Source organism: Oryctolagus cuniculus, chromosome X (assembly GCF_964237555.1).
Source record: "Oryctolagus cuniculus chromosome X, mOryCun1.1, whole genome shotgun sequence".
NCBI lineage: Eukaryota > Metazoa > Chordata > Mammalia > Lagomorpha > Leporidae > Oryctolagus > Oryctolagus cuniculus.
In genome coordinates, this window is record NC_091453.1 from 66891636 (window position 1) to 66914531 (window position 22896).

The following is a 22896-nucleotide window of genomic DNA, read 5'->3' on the forward strand; positions in this document are numbered from 1 at the left end:
TACTGCTGAGAAGAATGTATATTCTGTAACTGTATGATGAAAAGTTTTTAGATATCTGTTAGGTCCATTTGGTTTATAGTGTCAATTAACGCTGCTTGCTAATTTCTATTTGGTTGATCTCTCCATTGCTCAAAGTGAGGTATCGAAGTCTCTCATTACTTTTGTATTGTAGTCTGTGTCTCTCTTTAGATCCCATAAAATTTCTTTTAAATAGCCAGTTGCCCTGTAATTAGGTGCATATATGCTTACATCTTCATGTTGAATTTACCCCTTAATCATTACTTAGTGCCCTTCTTTGTCTCTTTTAACAGTTTTTGTGTTAAAGTCTATTTTTTCTGATATTAGGATGGCCACACCAGCTCCTTTTTGTTTTCTGCTCACATGGAATATCTTTTTCCATCCTTTCACTTTTAGTCTGCGTGCATCTATGGTGGTGAGATGTGTTTCTTGTAGGCAGCAAAGAGATGGGTTTTGTTTTTTAATCCATTCAGCCAGTCTTTGTCTTTTAACTGGAGAGTTGAGGCCATTTACATTCATGGTGACTTGATAAGTAATGACTTTGCACTGCCATTTTTCCAAAAAATATTCCTATTTTTTACTTTGAATTTCCTTTGTACTTTTATTGGGAGATTTTCAGACTTCACCTTGTTTTGTAGTGATGACCATGTTTCTATGTGCAACACATCTTTAAGCATCTTTTGTAGGGCTGGACAGGTGGTGACAAGTTATTTCAATTTCTATTTGTTATGAAAGGTCTTTATTTCACTTTTATTCATAAATGAGAGCTTTGAAGGGTATAGTATTCTGGGTTGACAGATGTTTTCTCTTGAGACTTGGAATATATCTTGCCATTCTCTCCTAGTGTGTAGGGTTTCTGATGAGAAGTATGCCATGAGTCTTAATTGGAGATCCTCTGAAAGTAGTCTGGCATTTCTCTCATGCATATTTTAGAATCTTTTTCTTTATGTTTTACTGTGGAGAGTTTGATTACAATGTGTCATGGTGATGATATTTTCTGGTCATGTCTATTAAAGAGTTCTGTGTGCTCCCTGTACTTGGATGTCCCTTTCTTCCTCCAAATTGGGAAAAAATTTCTGTTATTATTTCACCAAAAAGGCCTGCTAATCCTTTCTCTTTCTACACCTTCAGGAACTCCTGTAACCCGTATGTTGGGTCATGTGATAGTATTCTATAGATTCCCAACAGTGTTTTCTAGTTTTCTAATTTCCTCTTCTTGTTTTTGGTCTGACTGTGCTTTGTCTTCTACATCAGATATTCTTTCTTCTGTTTCACCAATTCTGTTTTTAAGGCTTTCCACTGCATTTTTATATTTGTTCTATTGAATTTTTCATTTCATTTTGATTTCTTTTTAAGATCTCAGTTTCATGGTAGAAAGTTTCTTTCATGTCATGTACAGATTTCATTATTTCATGCATTTCCTTCTGATTACTTCTGTGTAATCTTATGATCCATTTTTTGAGTTCCATTTCTGGCATTTCTTCAGTCTCATCATCTTTACAATCTAGTATTGAAGTGTTCTTTTTGGGGGCATCATGTTGTCTTCCTTATTATTGTTTCTTGAATTGGTGCGTTTGTCATTTGGCATTTGTGGAGATACTCAATGGTTTCTTTTTTTTTTTTCCACTGTGGCAGCTTTTTTCTTTGTACTATGCCACTGTAGATAAGTGGAGTGTCCTCTTTCAGTGAATATCTACAGGTGAGTGGCAGGTGTGGCTAGTGAGCTCTGTTCAGTTCTCCAGGGTGAAGGGCATGTCTTAGGTGACATACCCAGGTTTGGTGTGGTAGATCTCCTTTTTTTTCAGAAGGGAGGTTTATTCTGCTCAGCTGAGCTCCTCTCCTCAAAGGTGACCAGTGCCTGAGTGCTAGCCCCAATGGGCATAATTTTTGTCTGTACTGCCCCAAGGACCACACAAAGGATCTGTGCAGTCCTCAGTGTAAGCTCAGATTCCCCAGCAATGTCCCCCTCACCAGGTAACCAGGGAGCCCTGAGCGTGTAGAGTCTTCCACAGTGACTGCCCAAAGTCCCAGCTACACTGTGAGTCCTCCCTCACAGCCTTAGTTTTTTTCTGCAGTACCAGCACAGAAGCCTCCCACAGTCATGAGCACCCAGCCGTCTGTTAGTTCTCTCCACCAGAGTCAGGAGTCTCCACTTGGCTGGTTTCTGGGTCCAGACACAAGCTGGCACAGCTGTTACATATGTCCAAAATGTTTCCCGCTCTATTGGCTCGTTACAGGATGCTACTGTAAGGTAATAGGGGAGAGAGAAACATGTCCCTTATATTTTTTATTCTCTAGTTTTTCAGCCCACGGGGCTCCAAACTGGGTTCCTTCTAGGCTTTTCCTGCAGCTTTGTCACCAGTGGCTTGGGCTGCTGCAGTCTGGTCTCGCCTTACTCTCCAACGCTGGTGCATAGGCTCTTAGCTAATGAGGTCCAGAGTTGTAAAGTGTCCATGCCCTCCATGTAGGTCTACTGTGTCCCTCTAATTTGTGTAGAGTTTCCTCTGCCATTTTCTCCCTAACTCTTCCCTGAGACTGCACTCTCCACATTTTGTTAAAGATTTATTTATTTTTATTTGAAAGAATTATGAAGAGAGAGAGAGAGAGAAGTCTTCCATCCGATGGTTCACTCCCCAACTGTCTACAGCAGCCGGAACTGCGCCGATCAGGAGTCAGGAGCCAGGAGCTTCTTCCAGGTCTCCCTTGCGGGTGCAGGGGCCCAAGGACTTGGGTCATCCTCTACTGTTTTCCCAGGCCATAGCAGAGAGCTGGATTGGAAGTGGAGCAGCCATGTCTCAAACCAGCACCCATATGGGATGCCGGCGCTTCAGGCCAGGGTGTTAACCCACTGTGCCACAGCGCCGGCCCCATCCACATTTTTAAAACTATATTCTAGACTATAGCAATAAGCTCCCTCCCTATTCCACCATCTTGGAAGCTCTCCTGAAATATACTTTGATGAGTCAGTATAGAGGGATTTGTTCTTTTGGCTGGGTCATTATATTTTTTAAAAAAGCAACTGTAGTATGGTATAATTGATACATAATCAAATGCATATATTTAAAATATAAAATTTAAAGTCTGACATGCATACACACAGGAAATCATCACAAAAATCAAAATAATGGGTATATCCATCATCCTTAAATATTTCCTCATGCTCATTTGTATTCCTTCCTTTCTTCCATCTTTGATTCTTAAAATTCCATCCCTCTTATTCCCTAGCAACAATAGTATAGCCCCACTGCAAGTTTATATTTTCTAGAAATATTTATAAATGGAATAATAAATCTATACTCTTGTTTTTGTTTCTTTCATATATCATAATTATTTTGAGATTCACCATGTTACTGGAGTATATCAATAGTCTATTCCTTTTTTTTTTCCTGACAGGCAGAGTGGACAGTGAGAGAGAGAGACAGAGAGAAAGGTCTTCCTTTGCCGTTGTTTCACCCTCCAATGGCCGCCGTGGCTAGTGCACTGCGGCTGGCGCACCGCGCTGATCCGATGGCAGGAGCCAGGTACTTATCCTGGTCTCCCATGGGGTGCGGGGCCCAAGCACTTGGGCCATCCTCCACTGCACTCCCTGGCCACAGCAGAGAGCTGGCCTGGAAGAGGGGCAACCGGGACAGAATCCGGCGCCCTGACCGGGACTAGAACCCGGTGTGCCAGCGCCACAAGGCGGAGGATTAGCCTAGTGAGCCGCGGCGCCGTCCCAATAGTCTATTCCTTTTTTTAAAAAGTTCTTTCTTTATCATTCACATGTTACTTGTTTTGAATAGGACAAGTCTGTATTTTTTTACTTAAGATTTATTTGCTTGAAAGACAGAATTAGAGAGTGAGCAAGATCTTCCATCTACTGGTTCATTCCTCAAATGACTGCAATAGCTAAAACTTGGCTGATCTAAAGCCAGGAGCTTCATCTGGGTCTCCTATGTGGGTGTGGGGTCCCCAAGCACTTGGGGCATCTGCTGCTGCTTTTCCAGGCACATGAGCCAGGAGCTGGATCTGAAGTGGAGCAGCTAGGTCTCCAGCTAGCACCCATATGGGATGCCAGCACCACAGAAGGGGGCATCTTTACTTGCTATGCTAACAGCACCAGCCCCAGTCTGTTCCTTTTTATGAAATTAGTCCTTTTTATGGATACTCCACAGTTCATTCATTTATATGCAGATGGACATTTTGAGATTGCATATTGTTTTATGATATTGCCAGTAAAGCTATTATGAATGTCTGTGTATAAGTGTTTGTGTCAGTACTTAGAAGCAGAATGATTGGATCATATGAGTATTTTCAATTGTGTAAGAAACAATCACATTCATATCAATAGTGTTTGAGAGTTTGGGTTCTTCCGTATCTGCCAACAGTAGATATGGTCATTCTATTTTAATTTTTTAAAGGTTATTTATTTTTATTTATCTGAAAGGTAGAGAGAGAGAGAGATCTTCCACCTGCTGGTTCACTCCGTGAATGCTGTGACAACAAGGGCTGAGCCTGGCTGAAGTCAAGAGTCTGGAATTTCTCTCCCATGTGGGTGCCAGGGACCCAAGCACTTGAGGCATCACCTGCTGCCTGCCAGGATGTACATTAGCAGGAAACTAGATTTGAAAACAGATCCAGGACTCAAACCCTGGCACTCCAATGTGGGGAATGCAGGCATCCTAATAGACATTTTAACTGCCGCACCAAATGCCCACTCTTGCTTTAATTTTAGCTTTTTAAAAATGTCTGTAATTATGGCCGGCGCCACGGCTCAATAGGCTAATCCTCCACCTAGCAGCGCCAGCACACCGGGTTCTAGTCCCGGTCGGGGCACCGGATTCTGTCCCGGTTGCCCCTCTTCCAGGCCAGCTCTCTGCTGTGGCCCGGGAAGGCAGTGGAGGATGGCCCAAGTGCTTGGGCCCTGCACCTCACGGGAGACCAGGAGAAGCACCTGGCTCCTGGCTTCAGATCAGTGCGGTGCGCTGGCCGTAGCGCGCCAGCCGTGGTGGCCATTAGAGGGTGAACCAATGGCAAAAGGAAGACCTTTCTCTGTCTCTCTCTCTCACCATCCACTCTGCCTGTCAAAAAAAAAAAATGTCTGTAATTTGGGCCCACGCTGTGGGGTAATGGGCTATGCCTCTGCCTGCAGTATTGGCATCCCATATGGGCACTGGTTCGTGTCCCCACTGCTTCTCTTCTGATCAAGCTCTCTGCTATGGCCTGGGAAAACAGTAGAGGATGGCCTGAGTGCTTGTGCCCCTGCACCCACGTGGGACACCCTGGCTCTCGGCTGCGGATTGGCCCAACACCAGCCGACTGTTGCAGCTATTTGGGGAGTGAACCAGCTGATGGAAGACCTTTCTCTCTGTAACTCTGCTTCTCAAATAAGTAAATAAAATCTTAAAAAAGTATAATGATATTTCATAGTGGTTTTAATTTGTATTTCCCTAGTTATTAATGTTCATCATTTTCCACATGCCTATTTGCCATCATTTCTCTTTTATATTCCTCATTTTTATGTTTTTGTTATTATTTGCTTATTATTGAGTTTTGAGAGTTTCTAAAATATTTTGGATTTAGGCCTTATGACAGGCAGATCTATGCTTTGCAAATGTTTTCTGTCAGTCTGTGGATAGCCCTTTAAAAGGGCAGAGGTTTCTAATTCGATGAAGAACAACATTTCATAATTTTTCCTCTATTGTGGTTTTGATGTTATAGTAAGAAATTTTTTCTTACCCAAGATTTCAAACATTTTCTTGTATATTTTCTTTTAGAAGTTTTATAGTTTGGAGTTTTACCTTTAGGTCTGTGATACATTTTGATTTAATATTTGCATATGTTACAAAGTATAGGCAAAGCTCATTTTTCCATGTGGATATCCAGTTGTTCCAGTACCACTTGTTGAAAATACTGTTTTTTCCACTGAATTGCATCTGTACCTTTATGAAAAATCAGCCATCCAAATTATGCATGGTTCTTTTTCTGTTCTCTCTTTCTGTTTCATTGACCTTTTTTGTCTATCTTTACATCATTACCACATTGTCCTCATTAGTGGTGATTTATAATTAAGTTTTGAAATTAGGTACAGTAGTCTCCTCCTATCTGTAGTCTGAAAATATTAAATGGAAAATTTCACAAATAAATAATTCATAAGTTTTAAATTGTACATTGTTCAGAGTATTATGATATCTCATCATCTTATATTGTAGGCTTTGATTGTATATCACATCATCATCACAAGAAAAAGAAAGATTAGTGTTTCGCCATAAGATATTTTGAGCCAACATTGTGGCCCAGCAGGTTAAGCCACTATTTGCAACACTGGCATCCCATAGCAGAGAGCTGGTTCTAGTCCTAGCTACTCTGCTACTGCTCAGCTCCCTGCTAATATGCTTGCAAAAACAGTGGAAGATGGAGCAAGTATTTGGGCCCCTCCCACCCACATGAGAGACCTGAATGGAGTTTTAGGCTCCTAGTTTCTGCCTGATTCAGCCCTGGCTGTTGTGACCAAATGGGGAGTGAACCAGTGGATGGAAGATATCTATGTCTCTCCCTCCTTCATTCTGCCTTTCCAATAAATCATAAATAAATCTTTAAAATTATTTTGGAGAGAGACTACATTCACATAATTGTATTGTACTCTACTGTTATAATTTTTCTGTTTTATTATTAGTTGCTAGTCTTTCCAAAATTATTTTTTAAATATTTATTTATTTATTTGAATGAGTGACAGAGAGAGAGGGAGAGGCAGACAGATCTTGCATCCACTGGCTCACTCCCCAAATGGCCACAATGGCCACAATGGCCAGGGCTGGGCCAAGTTGAAGCCAGGAGCCAGGGATCTCCATCTTTGTCTGCACATGGGAGGCAGGGCCCCAAGTACTTGGGCCACCTTCTGCTTTCCCATGCATGTTAGCAGGGAGCTGGATCAGAAGTGGAGCAGCCAGGACTCAAACCAGAACTCTGAAAGGGGAAGCCCTTGCTATGCCATCATATTCCCTGTTGTGCATAATTTATAAATTAAGCTTTATCATAGGTATGTATGTATAAGAAAAAATATAGTGTAACTATGTATTGTTTAGCATTGTCTACAGTTTTCAGCCATCCACTGGGGGTCTTGAAATATATCCCTTGTGGATAATGGGGATTATTATACTGTTAGTCTTCCAGCTGTTTACTTTTTTCCCAGAAATGTTTTACTTATACTTCAAACTTATATTCAAACTTCATGCATTTCATAAATACAAATTTAGGAACATTATGCTTCTTCCCACCCTCCCTCTCCTATTCCCATTCTTTCTTTTTCCTAAGACCTATTTTCAGTTAACTTTATATACATAAGATTAACCGTATAGTAAGTACAGAGTTCAGAAAATCATGTTAAAAAAATGTTCCTCAACAGCCAAGATAAAGGCTGTTTAAAAAGTCTTTTTTTCAGTTCCTTTTTTTTAGCATAAAATATTTAATTCATATTATTTGTTTAAAAGGCAGAGTGACAGGGAGAGAGGGTGATCATCCATCAGCTGGTTCACTCCTTTAAAGGCCATAGCTAAGCTGGGCTAGGTTGAAACCAGGAGCCAGCAACTCTATTTGGTTTTCCACTTGGGTGGCAAGAACTCAAGTACATGAGCTAGCACCTACTGCTTCCCAGGTGCATTAGCAGGAAGCTAGATTGCAAGAGAAGTAGCTGGAAGTAGAACTGGCACTACAGTATAGGATTTTGGGCATTGCAAGTAGCCACTTAACCCACTGTACCACAATGCCAGCCCCAGAGGATTTTTGCTTGTTTGTTTGGCTTTTATTTTTTTCTATAGTAGTTCCTTTGTATTTCCATATGAATTTCAGAATCAACTTCTCAATTTCCACTGAAGAAAAGAAAGCCTACTAGGATTTTTGAATGAAATGCTGTTGGAACTATTGTCACATTTTAACAGGACTGAGATTACTGTCCAATTGTTTAGATATTTAATTTTTTCAATAATGTTTTGTAGTTTTCAGTATACAAGTCTTGAATATCTTTTGTATATTTTCTCCAAGTATTCTCTATTTTAATATTAACAATAGATAGCATTGTCACTATATTTTCTTTTCTATTCTTTGTTTCCAGTATGTAAAAATATAATTATTTTGTTTTTTAAAAAAATATTTATTTATTTATTTATTTGAAAGTCAGAGTTACACAGAGAGAGAAGGAGAGGCAGAGAGGCAGAGAGAGAGAGGTCTTCCATCCACTGGTTCACTCTCCAATGGGCCGCAATGGCCAGAGCTGCACCTATCTGAAGCCAGGAGCCAGGAGCTGCCTCCGGGTCTCCCATGCAGGTGCAGGGGCCCAAGCACTTGGGCTCTCTTGTTCTGCTTTCCCAGGCCACAGCAGACAGCTGGGTCGGAAGTAGAGCAGCCAGGTTTCGAACCAGCGCCCATATGGGATGCCGGCACCGCAAGCGGCAGCTTTACCTGATAAGCCACAGCGCTGGCCCCAAAATATAATTATTTTGGATATTGGTTTTGTGTAGTACAATTTTGTTAAACTCATTAATTAATTCTAGTAAGTTTTTATAGATTCTATTAGTTTTTCAACATAGATATCATTAGTGATAGTTATAATTCATTCTTTCTTATATGGATGTCTTTTCTTTTTATTAAGATTTATTTTTATTTATTTTGAAGGCAGAATGACAGGGAGAGACACAGAAAGACATCTATCCATGGTTTACTCCCTCAAATAGTTGCAGTGGCTAAAGCTGGGCCAGGCCAAAGCCAGGAGCCTGAAACTCCATCCCAGTCTCCCACATGGGTGACCAGTGCCCAAGCACTTTGACCTTCCTCCATTGCTTTCCCAGGTGCATTAGCTGGAGGTTGGATGGGCAATGGAACAGCCAGGACTCGAACTATTACTCTGATATGGGATGCTTGTGTCCCAGGCAGTGACTGAGTGTGCTACACCACAACGCCTGGCTTATATTTCTTTATTTGAGTGTCTAGAACTTCCACTATTGTGTTATAGAAGTGAACAAGCAGATTTTATTGTTTTGTTGCTAATCTTGAGTAAGAATCATTATTCTGCTTTAAGGATAATATTAGCTGTAGGTTTTACGTAGATACTTTTAAGTAGATGAAGATTCATTCTGTTGCTAGTTTGATGAAAATTTTTAAGACAAATTGATACTGAATTTTGTCAAAGGCTTTATCTTTGTATTGAAGTAATCACATGGATTTTTTTTCTTTGGATTATATTGATACATACTGGAATCAGATTAGTTTTCAAATGTTAAAGCAATTTTATGTGTTCAGGATAAATGCAACTTGATCATGATAGATTATATGTTATTAAAATTTTCCATCTATGTACAAAGGGGATATTGATCTGTTGTTTCTATTCTTATAATGTCTTTGTTTGGTTTTGGAACCATAGTAATACTGACTTCATTAAATGAATTGGGAAATATTCCTTCCTCTTTAAATTTCTGGAAGAGTTATTTATAATTAGTTACTCATTTTACATGTTTATTAAAATTTAGCAATAAAGCCATTTATAACTGGATTTTTATTTGTTAGAGATTTTTAACCATAAATTAAATTTGTTGAATAGGTATGTGGCTGTTTAGGTTATCTGTTTCTTAAATGAGCATTGACATTGTATATAAGTTTGTCCTCTTGATTTATTATTCCATTTACCATTATAAAATTACCTTCTTTGTATCTGGTAACATTGACTTTTGTTTTTGAAAGATATGTTTATTCAACATAAAATTCTAGGTTGACATTTTTTCTTTCAATACTTTAAAGTCTTGAAAGCTCGAAAGTCTTTTCACTTTTTTTCCCCCTACAAGGAGTCTGCTGTTATTTTTCTCTTTGTTTCACTATGTGTAACATATCTCTTTACTCCTGTGGCTGCTTTTATCAATTTCTCTGCATCTTGGATTTTGATAATTTGGTTTTGATGTGAGTTTATATAATTTCCTCTTTTTTTCTACTTGGGCATCATTGAACTTCTTGAATTGGTTGGCTTCTGATTTTCATCAAATATGGAAATTTGGAAGGGCATTATTTCTTCAGTCTTTTTTCTCCCCCTCTTTCCTTTGAAATTCCAATTGTATTTATAGTTTAGGTGATTTGAAGTTGTCCGAGAGCTCACTGTTACTGTGCTCTTCTGCTTGTTTGTTTTATACTTTGTGTTATTTTGTGTAGTGTCTATTGCTGGATTTTCACCAGTATTTTTTTTCTGACAAATTTACACATTTATCTCACATTATAGTTTTTAATCTCTAAAAGTTTGATTTGAATCTTTTTATAACGTCTCTGTCTTACTTTTAAAATTTGGAATAGAATTTTAAAACAGTTTTAATGCCTTGGTCTGCTAATTCTTTTTGTTTAAGACTATTTATTTGAAAAGCAGAATTACAGAGAGAGAAGGAGAGACACACAGAAAAAGAGAGATCTTCCATCTGCTGGTTCACTCCCCAAATTGCCGCAATGACTAGGGCTGGGCCAAGCCAAAGCAAGGAGCCAGGGACTTCATCCTGGTTTCCCACATGGGTGACAGAAGCCCAGATATTTGGGCCATCTTTCACTGCTTTCCCAGGTGCATTTTAGATCAGAAGTGGAGCAGCCAGGACTCGAACCTGTACTCATTTGGGATGCTGGAATTGCAGATGGCAGCTTAACATGCTGCCCCAAAATGCTGTGCCCCCCCTTTTCTGTTAATTCTAACATTTGTCAGTTCTGGATCAGTTTTGATTATGTTTTTCTCCTCATTATATTTTCCTGTCTTTTGTATGCCTGCTATTTTATATAATTTTATTTTTAACATCCTATAAATATTTTATTGATATGTAATAATTGTACAAATTTATAGTGTCCAGTGTGATATTTTAAGACATTTATACAATGTGTGCTGATCAAGTCTTGATAATTAGTATTCCCACCTTCATGTGGAGTGTTTGAGTGTCTTTTAGTTCTTCATAAAATGTGTAATAGGTTATTATGAACTGTATTCACACCACTATGCTGTGAAATGCTAAGACTTATTCCTTCCATCTAAATGTGTTTTGTGTTTTGGTACCCGTTGTCTAGCCTCCCTGTATCCTGCATCCCCTTTCCAACCTCTAGTAGTCACTATTTTACATTCAGATCCACTTGTTTTTTTCTTTTCTTTTCTTTTTTTTTTTTTTTGCTTCCACATGTGAGAGAAAACATGCGTTGTCTTACTGTTCTGTAAATTTGCTGCAAAAAAAAAAAAAATAGGCAGTATTCTCAACCTTGCATAAGTACTTTTTTTCCTGGTAGCATCTTGATTCATTGTTTTTGTAAAGCATGCAAATAAATTATGTCTAAACAAGAGGCAAAGGCATTTTTTAAGACTCTTATCTAAAAGAGCATAAAAATGAATTTTCTCTAAATATGAACCTCTAATCATGAGAAAAATAAAGAAAAATTTTAAATGACATATAATTATATAGATTTATGGGTCCCACTTGTATAAGTTATGATTTCCCTCCAATCTTTTCAGGTAGTTTTCAAGGCCTTCAATTGTTTCCTCAAACATGCTTATGAGTAATCCAATGAACGCTTGAAAAAGACCCTCTTCATCTCTAATTCGGTTTTTCTCTGATCCTGTTATTTCTCTTGTACTCAGTCCTCTTACTTTCTCAGGCTTATTCTCCTCTGATTCTGAGTTGTTTCTTAACTTAAATCTGCAGGCTGTTCCTGGATTTTCTTTATTTGCATAGCAGTGTATAAACTCTCTCAAGGTGGAAAGCTCACCTGATTTGTTTACCATTGCTGATCTGAAAGCTTTTGTGTCATATGTTTTATATTTTTTTGAGGGATGTTTCAAGTGGTTGGGTAAATCCTGACCCTGCTATTTCATCTTGGCCAGAAGTCCAAGGGGACTGTGGAAATTTTATCATTTTTGTGATTACTTGCTTAAGTCTGTTTTATTGAAATAATTCATTGTTAGCTTATTTCTGGTATCAGTTTTCCACTTATTTCTGCATGTGTTCTTTTCCCAGTATACTTTATGAAAAAACAATTTTATTTATTAAAGCAATAGTTTTTCAATTTATTTCAGCTTTAAGCAAATGCATTAGAAAATTTATTTTAATAATATGTGGGAAATACTGGTTTCCCAGTTTCCACTTAGATGACTATATTTTCATATTAAGATTGGTAAATGGTGTAAACTTTAATTCAATGCAAGATTGTGTTGTATGGGATTTACCACATAAATTTACTACCTAATTTTTAAAAAAAATTTTCAGTTTTATTTTCATATGAGTTTAACTTAAACTTTGAGGTACAGTGTAACAGAGGCTTAACTTACTTATTATCAATAAGTATTTATTAAATGTCTACTGTTTACCAGGAATGCTCTTAGGTGCTGGAAACACAGTAATTGAAGATTAGGCTCTTCATTTAAAGATCTTAGTGGGGTAAGACTGCGGATTTAAAAGGGCATTTTAAGAATGTGGTCAGTGCAGTCACAGAGGTAGGAAGAGTGAGAGGTGCCATACCTAGGCATAGGTATCAAGGAAGGCTTATTGAAGGCAGTTACATCTAAGCAGGGGCCTCCCAACTGTGCTTTACCATTGGCTACCAAGAAGGACACTTAGAACAGATATTTTTATCTATTTTGAATAGGTCATACTTCCTGTTGATCCTTGGCAGGGACCATAATAGGAATATCTATTTGATTTCTTTTAGAAGTAAAAGGTGACTTTGATGGAAGGAATTCCATTACTGGAGGCCAGAAATTTACCACTAGTTTTGGGGGGCAGGTATTTATCTCTCATCTGTAGAAAGGAAATTTTTGGAGTATGGGAAGTAGGTTACTTGGCTAGGTCATCATATTCATGCTAAGGATTGTGTAAAGACTGAAGGGATAGGTTAGTGAAGAGTCGAGAAGGGTACTGAAAGCAAGAGGAGGAACTTAAACTTCGTTAGTTCTAATATTTATTGAGAATACATTGTAGGCTAGCAAGGGGGAGACAAAAGCTTACAACTAACTTAACAGTAGTGCCTTAAGGTACTGCTACAGTAAAACTATTTTCAGAATATCTTAACACAGAAAAAGAACACCCAGGTGTACCTGTGGAAATCAGAGAAGATTGGTCCAGCCATGTGCCTGGGATTAGGATTGTAGCTCAGGCAGAGTGAGTGGCTGGTGGACCTTTAGTGCTTTCTTGGCTGGAGTAACCCATAGGGCTGGTACCAGGGCCCAGACCACCACTAGGAGAGTAGGTTGGCTTTTTCTACTGGGGCAGCTACCACAAATGCAGAGCTTACCCTTAACCTTGATCTTCCAAGTGTAAGGTCAGAAACAAACCCATCTGTTTGCCATTCTCAGGACTTACTTGGAGAACACTTTCTCCTTAGTTTTGGAAGTAGCCCCCTCATTATTTACGAGGTTAGTCTGAATCCTAACTACTGCTGCCTTCGAGTTTCTGAATTTTCTCAAACAAAAGGGGAAAAAAAAGCTCTTGTTCCTTTGCCAAGCAAAGGCTAACTTACAGGGATTGGCAGCCTGATCTGGGAAGCACTTGGAAGCAATTCAGAATTTTCCCAGTGTTTTTTGATTGGCTGCCCTATTTATTTAAATAGTTTCAAGCTATCACCTTAATCTTCAGAATCTGGTATTACTACTTAAGAGTACTTAGTTTTCACTGCTTCTGCTATTGATGAGAAGTTCACTAATGTTAATTTTGTTTCTATATTAGAAAATGTTTTTACAGAGTGCTTACTTTCCTTTCTCTAAATGATGTTTGGTAGAAATAGTTTATTTAAAAGTATTACATAATTTAACATGTTTAAAACTGTTTCACTATAACAACTTTATTTTTACTGAATTAGATGTAAAATAAACATTCAGAGATTAAAAGCTTATGATGTTCTGATCACTACTATGCAAGCAGCCAGTTGCTGATTTAGACTTTATGTTACTGCTTTCTATAATATGTTGCACAGTAAGTTCACAGTTTTTGAGTGGATTTATAACACGAGGCTCTCTGCTATTTATGTTTGAATACACATACCCTTATACCTTGGGACCCAGGTTACCAGCAGTTCAATAGCTCCTTTTTTTCATGACCATTTAGCACATTCCAGGATAACTCCTGCCACTTTGCATTTTCCCCCTTCCTCACTAACCACATTCCAGGTCCACAGATTTGGCATCCTCTGAATTCAAAATAATAAATAAGGATTTACTGTATATTCAACAATCTATTTCAGAATGCTTTTAAAAGTTAACTCTGCAGAGTATAAGTTGTTTTTCCCAAGTATAGGTCAAATATTACAGATTTAAAAGCTAGTAATCCGTTGATAGTTTTGAAAAATGTATATGGAATGACATATATATATATTATATATATATGCTTTTTTAAATTTAGGATTTGCTTTCCCATATGCTTCATGTGGACCCTCATCAACGGTACACTACTGAGCAAATATTAAAGCACTCATGGATAACTCACAGTGATCAGTTGCGGAATGATCAGCCAAAGAGAAGTGATGCATCACATGCTGTTAAGGTAAAACAAATATACTTTTTTAAAAAAGATTTTGAGAGTTAGAGTTACAGACAGTGAGAGGCAGAGACAGAGAGAGAGGTCTTCCATCCGTTGGTTTGTTACCCAGATGGCCACAATGGCTGGAGCTATGCCAATCCGAAGCCAGGACCAGGAGCTTCTTCCAGGTCTCCCATGTGGGTACAGGGGCCCAAGGAATTGGGTCATTTTCTACTGCTTTCCCAGGCCGTAGCAGAGAGCTGGACTGGAAGAGGGGCATCCGGGACTAGAACTGGCGTCCATATGGGATGCTGGTGCCACAGGTGGAGGATTAACCTACTGCGCCATGGCGCCAGCCCCAACAAACATACTTTAATGTGCCTTCTAAATACTTGATAAATAATAAAGCCATTGGATGCCATTCACTGATGACACAGGTAATTCCTTAAAGTATCTTCATTTTTTTAAAGCTAGATTGTTTGATTTTGGTTTATTTAAATAACAACCATGTACTATCCTTCTTAACTTTTCTTTACTACTGCCTATCTGATGATAAAATGTAAATTTCTTAATTGTAATTGCCTTGATTTTGAAAGAGGCTAGGAGTGGACTAAATACAAATTTTATATGAAAACAAAAGAATATCTGTTAGTTCCTAAATTACAACCATTTGTAACAGTCACTGTATTCCTAAACATTGAGCCTAGAGTTTATATATTAGTGTTTTAAGAGTTTTTTTCTGTGAAGCATAGCTGTTGAAATGAAAAGTGCAGAAGTAATCAGGTACTAATTCATCAAGGGAACACTGATGCATATATCAAGTATACTCAATTATATTTCTGAGGATAAATTTTGTTCTACTTAAATGTCTCATGATGTAATGTGGAAATTTTTTCTTTTTTTACTTCTAAAGATTATTACTCAATTTGTAATGACTTGTCATTATTTTAGGGAGCAGTGGTTGCCACATTTTCTGCCCTGACTCACAAGACCTTTCAACCAGTTCTTGAGCCTGTTGCTGCTTCAAGCTTAGCTCAGAGACGGAGCATGAAAAAGCGAACATCAACTGGCCTGTAAGATTGGTAGTGTTCCTCGGCCAAAACTGATTGAAGAGAAAATTAATTGTGTGGCTTTTTGCCTAATCTTATATCAAAGGCATTGTTTTCTGCTACATTACTTGAATATTTTAAAAATCCCCTGTTAGGAGGAGTGAGATTTTAAAAAATATATATACAGGTCCACAATATTCATACTGTGTTATTTTACAGTAGTGTTCAAATATTTATTTAAATCTACAGTTGGTGTCCAAAAAGTCCTAACAACTTCTCTACTAAACTACTAAAATTAGTAGTTAGCACACTAACTACTAAAATTCCTTTCAAATAAAGTTACTGTAATAATTTTTCTGTTTTCATAAAATCATGGTTTGGGGAATCATTACCAACCATCACGATACATATATAATAGTATAATGCCAAGCAATGTCAGTATTTTTTAATATCAGATTCTGAAGGATAGCCTTTTTTAAAAAAAGAAAAACAAATTTAAAATTATTATCGAAGCTTGTTATTGTGTACAACCAAAGGATTCCATTCATTTGATTTTGTGAAGTTACTAAATGTAGACATAGTAGTTTGGTGGTAGAACAGAATACAGTTGTGATAATATATGAATTTCTGATATGGTTGGTGCCAACATTTTTACAGAAGAATCAAATCATGGATAATATGTGCAGAAAGACCTGTATATTATCCATAAATGGCCTCATCTAGAAATAAAGATTTCCATAATGCTTTTGTACATTTTACATCTAATGGAATTGTAGTACAAGTAAAGAATTTTTTAGCCAATATTATATTGGTGTTGTAATCTTCTAAATAGGTCATAGCTAAGCCTTTGAAAATGAATTACATGGTGTTGACACTGTCTTGGTGTTACGTAAACTGACTTTCAAGTTAACCAATTGGATTTAATCATCATTTGTCCCCCTTTATAAATGAGCTACACTGTTGTTTTTCTGACTTCCATGTGTTTTGAACTACAGTGTAGTATATTAATCTACCTTGAATCCTATGGTAATATAGTTGGAATTTTACTGTAGTGGACTTGTGTGCTTAGCACACATGATATAATGTAATGTATTTCATTAAACTTTAGACAATGCTACATAATAGTTATACTTCAAGAAGATAAAATGCCGTTTTAAATAGGAAGTAATATTACTGATCTACATAAAATTTGAACACATTTAAAAATCATATTTATTTTAAAAGATCTGGCCAAACTGGTCTTATTATTAAATTTATGATTCAGAACCACTATGTAGTATGTATTGATTTTCTAAATGATGAAAGAATTGTTTTGTGTTGTTGAACAAAATGCCATTACTACTACTACTACTACTGACAGAAAGAATTCATGAATGTAAACTGGAGGATATCACAGTTTTGTTTAGTGAATATAAATGAACTACTTGTGAGTGCTAGGTGTACTGTTTGCTGTGTATTTTATTTTGTTTAGTTCAGAGAGAGAGTTGATTACTGAGTATACAATTTAGGCTAGGAGACTTGTAACTTTGGTATTTAATAAAAGAAGCTATACATATTCTCTTTTTAATGTAAGTGATCTATATACATGCACAGAAGATCTGTTTCCTGGGTGCGATGTATAAAAGTATGTATTCTTATTTTGAGGTGTCATTTTGAAATAATTGAAATACATTAAAGAACATCTAATTCCACATGGAAGCATTACTAAAAATATATTGGTATCATATTTTATAACGTTTAGTTCTGATTTGCCGTTTCTTTCCTCATTTTGCTTTATTACTGTAAGCACTTGCATGTAACAATTTATGTGCATATATTCTGAATTATTTTCTTCTTGTCACCTAGTTTATGCTATTAGGCTTTCTTTCTGTCAGATTTGAAACATCATATTCAGAGGTGTGATTTTTTGGTGTTGAATTTTTCAGGACAGAGATACTATTTCAGGACAGAGATACTATCTCTATGTTTGCTTTTCTATTGATAAAATTCGGGGAAGTGAAAATAGAAAATGAAAAAAAAATCATAAAGAAATAAACCTTCAGGCTTTCCATAATCAATGGTTTTAAAAAGCAGGTGATCTTAGTTAATTTTCAATTAGCTTGCTCAGAAGGGTCATGTCATCTATCCCTACTTGAAGGGGATACTATAAGAATGAAACAATGAAAAGCATGATTCTTCATCACTTACTGAGGGTTAACATTATGTAAAAGACACAAGTATGCTAGTGGATGTGCCCAATAGTTGTGAGTTTTCTGCTGAAAAATTCAAGCTTGCTAACTTAACAACAGTAGTAGGAGGAAACCTTTTTGTAAGGGAAAGCTTTAAACTATACCCTCATTTTGTAGAAGGAGCCCAGATAAGGATGCCTAGTCATTTCCATTTTGGCTGAAACTCTGCAGCCACAAATGCAGATTTGAATGGGGCATTTTTTGATGGAATTTCTATAGCTTAATCAGTAAAAGCCAACCCTTTTCTATAGGACTTCAGGATACTGTGGTTTCTCATGGATTTGCAAACAATTATTTTGCATTGTTTTTCTTTCTAGCTCATAGTTACTGGTAGTATTTAAAGATAGCACAATTTGAGGGTTTTTATTGTTGTTCTAGACGGGAGAGTATGTCAAACTAATTTTTTATCAAAGGGAAAACACCATGTTTGTTCAGATAGACTAACAATCTATTCTCCTAAAGCACATAGTACCATGAATAAATTCAGGAAACAATTTGTAAAAAAATGAGAATGCAGTGCTGGTGACAGTAATTTTGTGGGGAAAAAATTACTTCAGCCCTTTCATGAAGATTAAGCTTAAGCCTATTTTGCTAGATCCAGTAATGCCTAAATATTGCTTTTTTTGTAATTTATTGCCATTGATAATTAAGCATAGTAAAACATTTTTGAATGCACCTCTGGTTAGCTTGAAAGGATTCCATATGTTCAGGTATTCCACAAACTGAAGAACAGATGCTTGATGTTTGTAAGTTCTCTCCATTGAATAAATGTTAAAATAGTAGTATCAACAGAACTTATTCATACACGTTGAATAGTATTTTCTTGACAGTAAGAGGCCCTTCATATATGAAGAAGGAAAATAACTACTTACCTTGGCCCCAAGACCCTCTGCAAAACTTAAGCTTTAAAGTAAGCAAAGTTTGCCTTTGGCATTCTCCACATTCGCTTTCTCCTGATCTTCAAGCCCCCGAATGCTCTCCTACTTGAGCACTCCTTCATTATGGGTTGCCATGTACTATAGAAGAACTCTGTGCTCCAAAAGGACCACTCTCTCTTCCATTTGCCCAAACCAGGAAAGCTATCTCATTAAATTAATTCACATTTTCTGTTAGTGGCTGGTGGCTAATTAGTACTTTTCAAGAAAGATACCCATTAATCAAACAAGTTTCTGGTTGCTGGAGTTGCAGGCAATCTAACCAGATGAGAATAATTTTAATTTCAGTTATTATCAGGGAAGATTTTGGGGGCAAAGAACTTACATAGTATGTCCCAGGGTCAGATTATCTAATGGCTTCTTCCTTTTTTTGCATATTTCCTTCCTTTCTACCTATTATTTTACATTTTCTCTTAAAAATATCTAAGCTTTTTAATCACAATGACCTCTTGTGGCACCATGATGTGGAAGAAGGCAGGGATGGCAGTCATTTCTGTGTATGTTGTTTAGCCCATATTTGTCTATATTCTTATTTCTCTGAGTACATGACCTATTGCGAGTTTTGTCCCTCCCCCATTCCTATTATATTGATAAACAAAAGCACAGAACGGTTGAATGAAAACTATCCCTAGTCTTAAGTTTCTGGATTCTTTGTTTAGATTTGAGGACCTAGAGATTATATTTATCACAATGTTATTCATCAGCAAGAATGCAAGCAGGCCATTTTAAGAGTATCTTGACCAAGGGCAGTTAAAATTTGCAATAATATTTTATATTTCAAAGCCTATTCAGGTGTTTTTTGTGTGTATCACAAGATCAGTGATTGCTGGAATTAGCAGAATAAATCAGTAATGTGCTGCCTTCCTATACAGGAGCGTAGTGGCATTGCTAGTGACTTTTCAAAACATACATTATACTCATGAATGCATGGTTTCTGGCTTTTAGTCTTACAGTATAGTGAAGTTCATCATATAATTTGAATGAAATGATAATGCTTAATCACTTAAAATTCAATTTGGTTGCTAATTCATGGGGGAATTATATTTGAAGTGTTAGTACTAAATTATAGACCTACATTTCTTTGAAATCTGAAAAAAAAACATAGAGGAAAAGTGCTTTTGGAATATAGAAATTCAATCCAGTCATATTAACCAATTATATGCCTTTCAATTATTAACTAGCAAGAAATTTTTAGCTTAGTGCTTGCAAATAAATACATATGTAATTGGCAACTTAGGTTTTTTTTCTGTATTCATATTTCTGAGCCCCAAAAAATAGAGCTTCTTTGGATGACCGTTTTGCTTTCCTTCTAGTTGTCTTCTTATGGAATCTAATTTATTCTTCAAAAGGTCGTTTTTTAAGCATCTAACTTTGGCAGGTTTGTAACATATACAGTAGTTTCTTAATTTTCATAATATGAGTGATTACATTATTTGCTTTTTTCTTTTAACTGAAATTACTCAGGTCACATTTGATTTATTTTTTAAAATTTATCTCTCTGACATTGATACCACTTACAGCAAAGAAACTGTTTTTTAGTATAGTAAAATTACTTTAAAAACAAAAAAGCAGTGTAGTAAGAAACAGCCATTTTTAGGGTTATACATAAAATCTTAACTAAATGTCCAAATGCCAGCATGATTTGGAAATGAAAATTTATTTTGCATTAAATTCCTTAAACAAAAAAAGGTCGAATGTGGTTTTTCTGTGTTTTTGTTGTTGTTGCTGTTAAACGGGAAATAATGTTGGTTGTAAGTTACATAGGCTTTATTCAGAGAAAGCATAGTTTGCTATAGCTACATTAAAAGTTTGCCACCACTTCTCAAGCATTTTTGAATTTCTAAGCTTGTTTTCCAATATAGAAATACCATAGTTACTGGGATTTCATTGCACTTCTCAAGACAGAAAAGGCATTAATTAGAAGGCATGTGTACGTTTTATTTATATATACTTAAAACCTTAAAAAATACGATTGAAGAAATGGTCCCCAGTGTTCAGATAACTGTCTTTTATTTTTCAGACTATGTTATGGAATTTATACCATCATTTATTTATAAATATTTTCTCTAAAGCACTGTTCTTTTGACATTAAAGTTTTCATTCTTTGTACTGCACTTTTCATCATGTAAGACCAAATCTAGTAGTGCATTTTACAATGTTTTTTTCCCTCACAGTGCTGCTAAAGACATGGCTATCATTTTGAATTTAAAACATGCCAAAGATGACATAGAAATTATATTTATTTTTGTTCTTGTTAAAAACTCTGTGAGCAACAATTATCAAGATACCATGTTAAATTACTGGCATTCTCTGAGTACTAAATAAAAAGGCTGCAACTTTCTAACATTTTACATTTGACCATGCTTGATCATTTATGGATATAAGACTCTGTCTGCTTTCGTTAAACATGTAGAGCTAATTGCAGAATTCACTGGAAGTCATACACATTTTTTAAAAAAGTTTTATTTATTTGAAAGGCAGAATGATAGAAAAGGAGAAACAGAAAGAGATCTTCCATCCCATCCACTGGTTCACTCCCCAAATGACCCCAAGTCCAGGGGTGCACCAGGCAAGAAGCCTGGAACTCCATCTGAGTCTCCCATGTGGATGGCAGGGGCCAAGTGCTTGGGCCAGTATCTTCTGCTTTCTCATGTGCCTTAGCAGATCTGAAGCTGAGCCGGTGGGATGGTAAACTGCCAGCAGCACTCCAATATGGGATGCCAGGCTGCAGGCAGAGCTTAACCTGCTGTGCCACAATGCTGGCCCTGTAATACACATTATTCAGGAGCCAATTGTAGCAAGTGTTTAAGAATATCACTTGTTTATGAATATGCCTTGATATATCCTGAACTGTAATATTTTCTCCACTTTCAGGTTACTTTTCTAAGGTTCTTATAAGGTAAGAGAGTTCAAGATAATGAGCATGAAGACTTGGAATATTCTAGGACTTATCAGGAAAATGCATTTGTCTGCAGTGAGGACAAATTAAAATTTTATTTTCTGAGTACTGGCAAAATTCTTTTAACTTTGGAAACAAGTTGAATAACAGAAATTTAGCTAAAACTGTCACACATATGTAGACCGTGCTAATTTTTAACACGTTTACATACAGACATGGAATCTTGATTTCAGTGCCAGCTTTGTGGCATAGCAGGTAAAGCTGCTGCCTATGAAGCTAGCATCCCATATAGGTGCTGTTTTGAGTCCCAGCTGCTCCACTTCTCATCCAGCTCTCTGCTAATGTCCCTGGGAAAGCTGTGAAAGATGGCCCAAGTTCTTGGACCCCTGTACTCACATAAGAGACCTGGAAGAAGCTCTTGGCTCCTCGCTTCAGCCTGGTCCAGCCCAGGCTGTTGTGGCCGTTTGGGGAGTGAACCAACAGATGGAAGATCTATCTCCTGTGTCTGTGAACTCTGCCTTCCAAATAAATAAATAAATATTTAAAAAATGAAACTTGGTTTCATATGTGGTTCAGAAATGCATTTGGAGCCTGGTGACCAAAATCTCCACGTAACCTTTTATGTTTTCCTCAACTTTCTAAAGGTGAACAGGACAGACCCCAGGCCAACTTTGGGAAGTCTACAAAAGTTGCTTCCCACCTGACCACCTCTTTTGCTTCTTTCATGCCGCCTCTCTCCCAACCCCTTACTAAAATATCTAATTATCATTTATACTTCTTCAATGAGGACAAATTATACTTGAATATATAAATATAAATTTTACATAGAATTTATACTCGAAGACATGCATTCCCATGAAAGTATTACTCCATTCTGTCATTTTCTGTTAAGCATTACCTATCAAGATCTGGGATGTACTTTCTGGTCTGTTGGGCCCTGGAATGATTTAGCTCTATGAAGCTACACATGATTTACTCTTCATGTGTTGACAAGGAACATAGGGTGAAGAATAGAAGAAGCAGACCATCATTTGTTTATTCCGTGATTCCTCCAGTGTCCTCTTTACTTGAAGAAATAAACTGAATGGGAATGGAGCTGACTTATTTTTGATATTATGTTCTTTTATTATTGGTTGTTTCTAGCTCTCCAAGGTAGAACCTGTTCTACCCAAGCACAGGGTAACCTCCCATTCTCTGTCTTTCCCTCATCTCTCTGCCCCAAGTCCATGCTTAAGCATAGATTAGGACCCAGGTCTTCCCTTTTTCCTGCTTCAAGACTCT

The 22896-nt window shown here is 36.9% G+C and overlaps 1 protein-coding gene across 3 annotated transcripts in view; it reads left to right on the forward strand.

The window, feature by feature from the left end:
* RPS6KA6 (ribosomal protein S6 kinase A6) overlaps nt 1–21067 on the forward strand; it is a 144974-nt gene extending 123907 nt beyond the window's left edge. For all 3 annotated transcript variants that reach the window (XM_070066736.1, XM_070066734.1, XM_070066735.1), the window contains 2 exons: nt 14388–14528; nt 15456–21067. In XM_070066736.1, the coding sequence (XP_069922837.1) occupies nt 14388–14528; nt 15456–15581 (267 nt within the window). In that variant the 3' untranslated portion in view covers nt 15582–21067. The remainder of the gene's footprint in view (nt 1–14387; nt 14529–15455) is intronic.
* The last annotated feature ends 1829 nt before the right edge of the window (nt 21068–22896 follow it).